Raw genomic sequence first — 12,552 nt, 5'->3', positions numbered from 1 at the left:
CCTGAGCAAGTCAAAATGGGAGCCAGTGGTACAGAGCCAGTGGTGTCGCTCACTGGACCAGTACTTACGCCTGCAGGGACTCTGTGACGGAGCCGATCTGGTTGACCTTGAGCAGCAGGCAGTTGCAGGCCTTGTCGGCCACACCCTTGGCGATGCGCTTGGGATTGGTGACGGTCAGATCATCACCCACCACCTGGATGCTGGTCTCAGCCGTGAACTTGGACCATGCAGCCCAGTCATCCTGGTCGAAGGGATCCTCAATGGACACCACTGTAGAAGACAGAGGGAGGATGGTTGTAAATGGGTTAGTTGTTAGAGCACGTCGTTGAGGACACTACTGGGGAGAGAAGGGTTAAGCAACTTTAAAGCCTAATTGACTGCAATTAGACATTTTTTGTTCAAGGGATTTACCTTTGGCTCCCATACATCAGGGATAACTCTAGCTTAAGAAGTATTACAGTACGTTAAAGATCCACAGAGGCTCTGGCCTCTTACAGGGGGCGAAAGTCAGTCACTCAGCCTAACAGAAATGGCACCCTATTCCCTACATAGTGCACTACTATTAACCAGAGTCCTATGGGTAGTAGTGTGCCCTATAGGGAATAGGGTGCCATTTGGGACTGTGGCCGGAGTCTTAACAGTATAATGAGGATCAGTGGTTATCTCAGTAGCAGACCTGGGTAACTCAGCCGGAGTCTTAAAATGAGGATCAGTGTTTCTCTCAGAAGCAGACCTGGGTAACTCAGCCGGAGTCTTAAAATGAGGATCAGTGTTTCTCTCAGAAGCAGACCTGGGTAATCCTTCATCTAGTGGTAGTGGCACTGCCGACCCCAGGCAACCTATCCCCCTTGGTGATGGGGGCTCTGGTGAAAAGTAGTGCACTATATAGGGAATAGGGCTCTGGTCTAAAGTAGTGCACTATATAGGGAATAGGGCTCTGGTCTAAAGTAGTGCACTATATAGGGAATAGGGCTCTGGTCTAAAGTAGTGCACTATATAGGGAATAGGGCTCTGGTCTAAAGTAGTGCACTATATAGGGAATAGGGCTCTGGTCTAAAGTAGTGCACTATATAGGGAATAGGGCTCTGGTCAAAGTAGTGCACTATATAGGGAATAGGGCTCTGGTCAAAAGTAGTGCACTATATAGGGAATAGGGCTCTGGTCAAAAGTAGTGCACTATATAGGGAATAGGGCTCTGGTCAAAGTAGTGCACTATATAGGGAATAGGGTGGCATTTGGGACGCATCAACACCAACCTGGGTAATCCTTGACGAAGCTCTTGTAGAGGTCTCCGAGCTGGTCTGGGGTGATGTAACGGCTGGGGTCGTCAGGTGACTTGAAGTCCAGGTCGTATTTCCCGTCCTTGTAGAACTCGGAGGCGGCCACGTCCATGCCGATCACGATCTTGTCGGTATAGCCGGCTTTGCCAATGGCTTCCTTCAGCAGCTCCAGAGCTGAGAGGAACATAGATAAAGTAGAGTTAAGATTCCCTCACGATAAATAATGAGATTTGTTTGGCTTTATATATTTATTAATTCATTCTTAGTATCCCTGTCTGGCTCCTGACCTATATAGAGTGTTTATATGCGGTTTAATATGACATGTAGCCTATTTGAAATAATGTTCGCTTCTTACATTCACCTTTTCATGTTTATTCAAAAACTTTTCATTCAAATCCATATGGTTTGGTTTCAATACTTAAAAAACAATTGGTAGGTCCAGGTAGTCACAGAAAATAGATGGGCGTTGGTTAATAGATGGGCGTTGGTTAATAGATGGGCGTTGGTTCATAGATGGGCGTTGGTTCATAGATGGGCGTTGGTTCATAGATGGGCGTTGGTTCATAGATGGGCGTTGGTTCATAGATGGGCGTTGGTTAATGATGGGCGTTGGTTAAACTGTGATTTTAACCTGTTAGGGCTAGGGGGCAGCATTTGCACGTCTGGATAAAAAAAATGTACCCGATTTAATCTGGTTACTAATCCTACCCAGTAACTAGAATATGCATATACTTATTATATATGGATAGAAAATACCCTAAAGTTTCTAAAACTGTTTGAATGGTGTCTGTGAGTATAACAGAACTCATTTGGCAGGCAAAACCCTGAGACATTTTCTGACAGGAAGTGGATACCTGATGTGTTGTATTACCTTTAAACCTATCCCATTGAAAAACACAGGGGCTGAGGAATATTTTGGCACTTCCTATTGCTTCCACTAGATGTCACCAGCCTTTACAAAGTGTTTTGAGTCTTCTGGCGGGAGATCTGACCGAACAAGAGCCATAGAACGATGATGTCCCATTAGACACCTGGCGCGCGAGTTCATGTTGGGTACCCTCGTTCCAATACGTTATAAAAGAGTATGCATTCGTCCACCTTGAATATTATTCATGTTCTGGTTAAAAAAGGCCCTAATGATTTATGCTATACAACGTTTGACATGTTTGAACGAACGTAAATATATTTTTTCCCCTCGTTCATGACGAGAAGTCCGGCTGGCTTAGATCATGTGCTAACAAGACGGAGATTTTTGGACATAAATGATGAGCTTTTTTGAACAAAACTACATTCGTTATGGACCTGTGATACCTGGAAGTGACATCTGATGAAGAGAATCAAAGGTAATGGATTATTTACATAGTATTTTCGATTGTAGATCTCCCCTAGTCTGTATCGCAACGCGTATTTTTCTGGGCGCAGTGCTCAGATTATTGCAAAGTGTGATTTCCCAGTAAGGTTATTTTTAAATCTGGCAAGTTGATTGCGTTCAAGAGATGTAAATCTATAATTCTTTAAATGACAATATAATATTTTACCAATGTTTTCTAATTTTAATTATTTAATTTGTGACGCTGACTTGACTGCCGGTTATTGGAGGGAAACGATTTCCTCAACATCAATGCCATAGTAAAACGCTGTTTTTGGATATAAATATGAACTTGATAGAACTAAAAATGCATGCATTGTCTAACATAATGTCCTAGGAGTGTCATCTGATGGAGATTGTAAAAGGTTAGTGCATCATTTTAGCTGGTTTTATGGTTTTGGTGACCCTGTCTTTGAATTGACAAAACATTACACACAACTCTTGTAAATGTACTGTCCTAACATACTCTAAATTTATGCTTTCGCCGTAAAACCTTTTTGAAATCGTAAAACGTGGTTAGATTAAGGAGATGTTTATCTTTCAAAGGGTGTAAAATAGTTGTATGTCTGAAAAATTTGAATTTTGACATTTATTTGGATTCAAATTTGCCGCTCTTGAAATGCACCTGCTGTTGATGGAGTGCACCACGGGTGGCACGCTAGCGTCCCACCTAGCCCATAGAGGTTAATGAATGGAGTGAATTTGGAGCGGGAGTACATTTATTTCTGAGTGTGGAAGCGTTTTTTTTTTTTTTTAATCAGAGCGTTAGGAAAGACATGGAGCACCGGAGCGTAGGCGCCGCTCCATGAGCGATGAGCGGGATTTCCAACCACTCAACTCCGCTCACATGTGCTGATTGAAATACACTGAGTCAAACCCAGTCTGTACATTATTCAGTATTGGATTGAGGCCTTCGTTTAGAAATCATCTGTCGCCTCCGGAGTAGCATTCCTAGGCAATGAATAGAAAGCGCCACACCAACATAGGGTCACGGTGGTGTAAACTCTACGGGAAGGGAAGATGGGGGCGAGGGGGCGAAGGAGTCTAAGGTGAAGCACTAGAGGGTTCTGGGAATGTTAAACTCAGTGGACATTCCCTCTCAGCTAAGGCACAGAAGTGTAAGGAAGCAACATCACAGCTCATTATCCAACTGAAGTGACGCTGCAGTGGTGCCATACTGCTGGTCATGTGACAACCGTCGCTGTAGACAGGGCTATACATCTGACTGATTAATGGATTGATTGATTGATTAACTGACTGACGCTCATCCTCTCTCTCACCTTCCTTGTTCTCCAGGATGTTGGGGGCGAATCCTCCCTCGTCTCCCACGTTAGTGGCGTCCTGGCCGTACTTCTTCTTGATGACGTTCTTCAGGTTGTGGTAGACCTCGGCTCCGATCCTCATGGCCTCCTTGAAGGTGCTGGCTCCTATAGGGAGGATCATGAACTCCTGCATGGCCAGCTTGTTGCCTGCGTGGGAACCTCCATTGATCACGTTGAAGGCCTTGGACAAAGACAACAGAGGTTTGAACTGAAGTTTCAAATCAAACAAAATGAAAAAGTGTTCAAAGATGACTGGAGAAAGAGCAAAGCAATGTGTACATTGTAACGGAGGAGAGCTATGCCTGAGAGAGACGAGTTTCACCTTCAGACCAACATATCAGAGCAGCTCAGTGAACCACAGCGACACTAGACTGTATTATCCAGCTGAGCTAAAGCCTAAGCATTAGCTCGGGGAGCTAACGTACAGTTGAAGTCGGAAGTTTGCGTCACCTTAGCCAAATACATTTAAACTCAGTTTTTCACAATTCCTGACATTTAATCCTAGTAAAAAATCCCTGTCTTAGGTCAGTTAGGATCACCACTTTATTTTAAGAATGTGAAATGTCAGAATAATAGTAGAGAGAATTATTTATTTCAGCTTTTATTTCTTTCATCACATTCCCAGTGGGTCAAAAGTTTACATACACTCAATTAATATTTGGTAGCATTGCCTTTCAATTGTTTAAATTGGGTCAAACGTTTCGGGTAGCCTTCCACAACCTTCCCACAATAAATTGGGTGAATTTTGGCCCATTCTTCTTGACAGAGCTGGTGTAACTGAGTCAGGTTTGTAGGCCTCCTTGCTCACACACGCTTTTTCAGTTCTGCCCACACATTTTCTATAGGATTGAGGTCAGGGCTTTGTGATGGCCACTCCAATAGCTTGACTTTGTTGTCCTTAAGCCATTTTGCTTGGGGTCATTGTCCATTTGGAAGACCCATTTGCGACCAAACTGTAACGGCCGTCGTTCAAATGAGACCAAGGTGCAGCGGAGGATGTGTTCATCTTACAAGATTTTAATAATCGAATGAACACTATACAAAAAGAACCAAAAAACAACCAGCAACAGTTCTGTCAGGAACAAACTAAACAGAAAACATTCACCCACAAACCCCAAAGGAAAAACAGGCTGCCTATGTATGACTCTCAATCAGCAACAACGATCTACAGCTGTTCTTGATTGAGAGCCATACACGGCCGAAACAACGTAACACACCAACATAGAAAAAGAAACCTAGAACGCCCACCCATGTCACACCCTGGCCTAACCAAAAATAGAGTACAAAAAACCCTCTCTATGACCAGGGCGTTACACAAGCTTTAACTTCCTGACTGATGTCTTGAGATGTTGCTTCAATATATCCACATAATTTTCCTCCCTCATGATGGTATCTATTTTGTGAAGTGCACCAGTCCCTCCTGTAGCAAAGCACCCTCACAACATGATGCTACCACCCACGTGCTTCACGGTTGGGATGGTGTTCTTCAGCTTGCAAGCCTCCCCCTTTTACTTCCAAACATAACGATGGTCATTATGGCCAAACAGTTATATTTTAGTTTCATCAGACGAGAGGACATTTCTCCAAAAAGTACGATCTTTGTCCCCATGTGCAGTTGCAAACCGTAGTCTGGCTTTTTTATGGCGGTTTTGGAGCAGTGGCTTCTTCATTGCTGAGCGGCCTTTCAGGTTATGTCGATATAGGACTTGTTTTACTATGGATATAGATACTTTTGTACCCGTTTCCTACAACATCGCACCACAGTACGTTCATCTCTAGGAGACAGAACGCGTCTCCTTCCTGAGCGGTATGACGGCTGCGTGGTCTCATGGTGTTTATACTTGTGTACTATTGTTTGTACAGATGAGCGTGGTACCTTCAGGCGTTTGGAAATTGCTCCCAAGGATGAACCAGACTTGTGGAGGTCTTCATTTTTTTCCTGAGGTCTTGGCTGATTTCTTTTGATTTTCTCATGATGTCAAGCAAGAAGGCATGAGTTTGAAGGTAGGCCTTGAAATTCATCCACAGGTGCACCTCCAATTGACTCAAATGATGTCAATTAGCCTATCAGGAGCTTCTAAAGCCATGACATCATTTTCTGGAATTTTGAAAGCTGTTTAAAGGCACAGTCAACTTAGTGTATGTAAACCTCTGACCCACTGGAATTGTGATACAGTGAATTATAAGTGAAATAATCTGTCTGTAAACAATTGTTGGAAAAATTACTTGTGTCATGCACAAAGTAGATGTCCTAACCGACTTGCCAAAACTATAGTTTGTTAACAAGACATTTGTGGAGTGGTTGAAAAACGAGTTTTAATGACTCCAACCTAAGTGCATGTAAACTTCCGACTTCAACCGTAAATCAGCTTTAGCTCAGCAGGATAGCACAGTCTTGATGCAAGGTCACATAAAAGTGACTCACACATTAGTAAGCACAGACTTAACTGGGACTGGGAGGATGACGTTAAACTTAATGGGGACTGGAAGGATGACATTAAACTTACGGGGACTGGTAGGATGACATTAAACTTACGGGGACTGGTAGGATGACGTTAAACTTACGGGGACTGGTAGGATGACGTTAAACTTACGGGGACTGGAAGGATGATGTTAAACTTAATGGGGACTGGAAGGATGACGATAAACTTACAGGGACTGGGAGGATGACATTGGGATTGCCAGCAAGGTCAGCGATGTGACGGTAAAGGGGGACACCTTTCTCAGCAGCACCGGCCTTGCACACAGCCAGGGACACGCCCAGGATGGCATTGGCACCAAACTTAGCTGAGGGGGGAACAGAAAACGAAGAGCCCATAAAACAAACCATTTCTGCCTTTTTTCAAATTGTTGATATGGGCTGTATTCAAGTTGACTGCTGTTCTTTTTGTTTGCATAGTCACTACAGAAGGTAACATGACATGTCTGTACTTGCATTGAAGCCTAGTACACTGGAATGCACTGCCTTCACTGTACACTCTCAACTCTATGCTAAAATTCCACATACCAACAAAAGGAAGTAACCTACACTTGTTCTCTGTGCCATCCATGTCCAGCATCAGCTGGTCAACCTTCTCCTGCTCCAGGACACTGACATTCTGAACAACAGGACAGACAGACACAGAACAACACACCAGTCATTAGGGCGGAACTGACAAACAGACAAAAAGGTTAGTTCAAAGTTCAAAACAGGTTAGCTCAAAACACCCGTCTTGAAAGACGTTTAGGTTCACTAGTACACTACTACACACAGCATCTTGAGGTGCTACTAGCCAGGTTAGGTCAATTACCTGAGACCTCCTGTAGCTCTGGTCACTGAGGTGAGTACAGTGTTGTATACATACAATAATAACATCTTACAGATAAGTTCAACAGAGCAAGAGGATATATTGTATCTAGCAAACTCCATGGGGTAAAGAAGAACTCTAAACGGAACTTGAAGTGATGTGTCTTCTCTTACCCTCTGACTTCATTGTACTCAGTCAGGACTGTTCATAGCTGCTCTATGCCATACTGTACACTCTATGCAACACTGACTTGACACTAGCACAACATGCAGAATTGTTAGTCAAACTGTAAATGTTCCTACCTGCCGTACAAGTGCAGGTGCAATAGTTTTATTGATATGATCAACAGCTTTTGAGACACCTGCAGAGGGACAAGCAGAGCGTCACGACCCAGGGAGAAGTAGACCATGCAAGAGCAGCAGGCATTACTAGACGATCACAGAGCAAGAGCCTTAGATCTCGCTAATATTATCTGCTGTGGCGGCAGCAACTAGGCTGGTTAAACAAACATCAAGTGGAATGATCTACTATTGGGATCATGGGGTAATCACAGAAATAGAATGACAATATGGCCGCCGGCCGGTCCACCCATCACGGACCGTTGACTTGGAGGAATGTCCCTTCTAGTCATTAGATTTTTATGGCCGTAATAACGATTTAGAAAATCTGTGATCGTCTGTGAATGCCTACCTCAGAGGTTAGTTAGTTGTCAAATCATGGCAAACCCACTGGAAAGTCATGCTTTCATCAACCAGTTCATTTCAGTGTTATATCTGTCTTACTCCTGTTGCTCCTCCACGCTGTGTATTTACCTGGTTACACAGAGCTGGGGCCAAGAACTCATTAATATGTTTAACAGACCTTTTCACCCCTGACAGGAGAAGAGAAGGATGAAGTGTCAGAGAAAGGAATGATGAAGAACAAAAGGAAAGAAAGAAAAATGTAATGGAAAAATGTATAGAGTGTACTAGCCTGGTCCCAGATCTGTCTGTGCTGTCTTGCCAACTCCTATGGTTATTACCATGCCAACCACACGAGCACAACGAGATCTAGGACCAGGCTAGAGTACATGGACATTGGAAATGAAAGCAAACATTGGAAACTAGCTATGTCAACGATACAGTCTAAGATTAGTATGTTTCTAAAGTCCACTTAAAATACAGTGCCTATAGCCTAGTGAAAAGTCTACACATATCTAGCACAGTCTTCACATTTTATTGCCTTAAAATTCTAAAAATGGATTACATTTGAAAGCAAAAGAAAGTTATAGAAACATTTCCATATTATTAAAAAATAACATGTCTTGATTGCATATGTCATCACACCCCTGTGTTAATACTTGATGTAAGCACCTTTGGCAGCTATTACAGCTGTAAACCATTTTGAATAAGATTCTACCAACTTTGCACAACTCTTACAACCCAGAATGACAAAGCGAAAACAGGTTTTTAGAATTTTTTGCAACTTTATAAAAAAGAAAAAGCAGAAATACCTTATTTACATAAGTATTCAGACCCTATGCTATGAGACTCGAAATTAAGCTCATAATTATTCTTGAGATGTTTCTACAACTTAATTGGAGTCCACCTGTGGTAAATTCAATTGATTGGACATGATTTGGAAAGGCATACACTTGTCTATATTAGGTCCCACAGTTGTCAGAGCAAAAAACTAAGCCATGAGGTAAAATTCATTGTCTGTAGGATTGTGTGGAGGCACAGATCTGGGGAAGGGTACCAAAAAATGTCTGCGGCATTGAAGGTCCCCAAGAACAAAGTGGCCTCCATCATGCTTAAATGGAAGAAGTTTGGAACCACTAAGACTCTTCCTAGACCTGGCCGCCTGGCCAAACTGAGAAATTGGGGGAGAAGGGACTTGGTCAGGCAGGTGACCAAGAACCTGATGGTCACTCCAGAGTTCCGCTGTGGAGATGGGAGAACCTTCCAGAAGGACAACCATCTCTGCAGCACTCCACCAATCAGGCCTTTACGGTAGAGTGGCCAGACGGGAGCCACTCCCCAGTAAAAGGCACATGACAGCCCACTTGGAGTTTTCCAAAAGGCACCTAAAGACTCTGACCATGAGAAACAAGATTCTCTGGTCTGATGAAACCAAGATTGAACTCTTTGGCATGAATGCCAAGCGTCACGTCTGGAGGAAACCTGGCACCATCCCTACGGTGAAGCATGGTGGTGGCAGAATCATGCTGTGGGGATGTTTTTCAGTGGCAGGGACTGGGAGACCAGTTAGCTTCGGGGGGAAAGACAAACGGAGCAAAGTACAGAGAGATCATTGATGAAAACCTGCTTCAGAGCGCTCAGGACCTCAGACTGGGGCGAAGGTTCACCTTCCAACAGGACAACGACCCTAAGCACACAGTCAAGACAACACAGGAGTGGCTTCAGGACAAGTCTCTGAATGTCCTTGAGTGGCCCTGCCAGAGCCAAGACTTGAACCCGATCAAACATCTCTGGAGAGACCTGAAAATAGCTGTGCAGCAACATTCCCCATCCAACCTGACAGAGCTTGAGAGGATCTGCAGAGAAGAATGAGGAAAAACTCCCCAAATACAGGTGTGCCAAGCTTGTAGCATCATACCCAAGAAGACTCAAGGCTGTAATCACTGCCAAAGGTGCTTCAACAAAGTATTGAGTAAAGAGTCTGAATACTTATGTAAATTTGATATTTCTGTTTTTTATTTTTATACATTTGCAAAAATGTCTAAAAACATGTTTTTGCTTTGGCATTGGGAATTGTGTGTAGATTGATGAGGGAAAAAACTATTCATAAGGTTGTAACGTAACAAAATGTGGAAAAAGTCAAGTGGTCTGAATACTTTCCAAATCCACTGTATATCAATTGTTTTAATTTTAAGGTAGAAAAATGTGAAGACTGTGCAAGGGGTGTGTAAACTTTCACTATGCACTGTAAATGACTGGTAACTAGCTAGTCCAATCAGAACAGGGAGTGTTACTAGCTAGTCCAATCAGAAGAGGGAGTTGTGTGTACCTTTGCCCAGGTAGCGTGTCTTGTCGTTGTCACGGAGCTCCAGAGCTTCATAGATACCAGTAGAGGCACCGCTGGGGACGGCAGCCCTGAACAGACCTGGAGAACACAGAATAAGAGAGGATGTAATGCGTCTTATCTATTTCATCTGAGGATGAAAGACAGGATGTTAATGAGTCTATTTCATCTCTATTTACTGACATACTGTAGGATGAAACCTGAAGAAGACAGAAGTGAACCATGTGGCAGAACAGCACAAACTATGGAGTTCTGTCCTTGACCTGTTCTTGTCTATTGATGTTTTGTATTATGTCATCCTGTATTATGTTTCATGTTTTCTGTGGACCCCAGGAAGAGTAGCTGCTGCTTTTGAAACAGCTATTGGGGATCCAAATAAAATACCAATACCAAATCAGGTCCGGTATTCACAAACTGATCTGAAACCAGGGCCGGTATTCACAAACTGATCTGAAACCAGGGCCGGTATTCACAAACTGATCTGAAACCAGGGCCGGTATTCACAAACTGATCTGAAACCAGGGCCGGTATTCACATACTGATCTGAAACCAGGTCCGGTATCCACAAACTGATCTGAAACCAGGGCCGGTATTCACAAACTGATCTGAAACCAGGGCCGGTATTCACAAACTGATCTGAAACCAGGTCCGGTATCCACAAACTGATCTGAAACCAGGTCCGGTATCCACAAACTGATCTGAAACCAGGTCCGGTATTCACAAACTGATCTGAAACCAGGTCCGGTATCCACAAACTGATCTGAAACCAGGTCCGGTATTCACAAACTGATCTGAAACCAGGTCCGGTATTCACAAACTGATCTGAAACCAGGTCCGGTATTCACAAACTGATCTGAAACGAGGTCCGGTATTCACAAACTGATCTGAAACGAGGTCCGGTATCCACAAAGTGTTGCAGAGTAATAGTGCTGACCTAGGATCAGTTTTGTCTTTTAATTCATAATGAATAAGAGAGACGCTTTGTAAATATGGGACCAGACTACATTACTGATCCAGACTACATTACCGATCCAGACTATATTACCGATCCAGTTCCTAACACATTGACTGACCCAGACTATATTACCGATCCAGACTATATTACCGATCCAGACTATATTACTGATCCAGACTATATTACTGATCCAGTTCCTAACACATTGACTGACCCAGACTATATTACCGATCCAGACTATATTACTGATCCAGTTCCTAACACATTGACTGACCCAGACTATATTACCGATCCAGACTATATTACCGATCCAGACTATATTACTGATCCAGTTCCTAACACATTGACTGACCCAGACTATATTACCGATCCAGTTCCTAACACATTGACTGACCCAGACTATATTACCGATCCAGACTATATTACCGATCCAGACTATATTACTGATCCAGACTATATTACTGATCCAGTTCCTAACACATTGACTGATCCAGACTATATTACCGATCCAGACTATATTACTGATCCAGTTCCTAACACATTGACTGACCCAGACTATATTACCGATCCAGACTATATTACCGATCCAGACTATATTACTGATCCAGACTATATTACTGATCCAGACTATATTACTGATCCAGTTCCTAACACATTGACTGACCCAGACTATATTACCGATCCAGACTATATTACTGATCCAGTTCCTAACACATTGACTGACCCAGACTATATTACCGATCCAGACTATATTACCGATCCAGACTATATTACTGATCCAGTTCCTAACACATTGACTGACCCAGACTATATTACCGATCCAGTTCCTAACACATTGACTGACCCAGACTATATTACCGATCCAGACTATATTACCGATCCAGACTATATTACTGATCCAGACTATATTACTGATCCAGTTCCTAACACATTGACTGATCCAGACTATATTACCGATCCAGACTATATTACTGATCCAGTTCCTAACACATTGACTGACCCAGACTATATTACTGATCCAGTTCCTAACACATTGACTGACCCAGACTATATTACCGATCCAGACTATATTACCGATCCAGACTATATTACCGATCCAGACTGTATTACCGATCCAGACTATATTACCGATCCAGACTATATTACCGATCCAGACTATATTACCGATCCAGACTATATTACCGATCCAGACTATATTACCGATCCAGACTATATTACCGATCCAGTAATAATAATAATATCAATATAAATTAAAATAATAATATTTTGTTATAATATGATGGCTGTCTATTTGGTATTTATGTAGTGAAAGCAA

At 42.8% G+C, this 12,552-nt stretch overlaps 1 protein-coding gene across 2 annotated transcripts in view; it reads right to left on the bottom strand.

Moving 5' to 3' along the window:
- eno1a (enolase 1a, (alpha)) overlaps positions 1-12,552 on the bottom strand; it is a 30,124-nt gene that overhangs the window by 6,057 nt on the left and 11,515 nt on the right. The window contains exons 3-9 of one of the 2 annotated variants that reach the window (XM_014147466.2): positions 10,268-10,363; positions 8,071-8,129; positions 7,000-7,069; positions 6,625-6,758; positions 3,930-4,152; positions 1,257-1,454; positions 69-270 (exon numbers count right to left, since the gene is read on the bottom strand). In XM_014147466.2, the coding sequence (XP_014002941.2) occupies positions 69-270; positions 1,257-1,454; positions 3,930-4,152; positions 6,625-6,758; positions 7,000-7,069; positions 8,071-8,129; positions 10,268-10,363 (982 nt within the window). 2 annotated transcript variants of the gene reach the window in all.

Source organism: Salmo salar, chromosome ssa15 (genome assembly GCF_905237065.1).
Source record: "Salmo salar chromosome ssa15, Ssal_v3.1, whole genome shotgun sequence".
NCBI classification, from domain to species: Eukaryota; Metazoa; Chordata; class Actinopteri; order Salmoniformes; family Salmonidae; genus Salmo; species Salmo salar.
The sequence above is the reverse complement of the archived record's forward strand: the minus strand, read 5'-3'. Positions and strand labels throughout refer to the sequence as shown.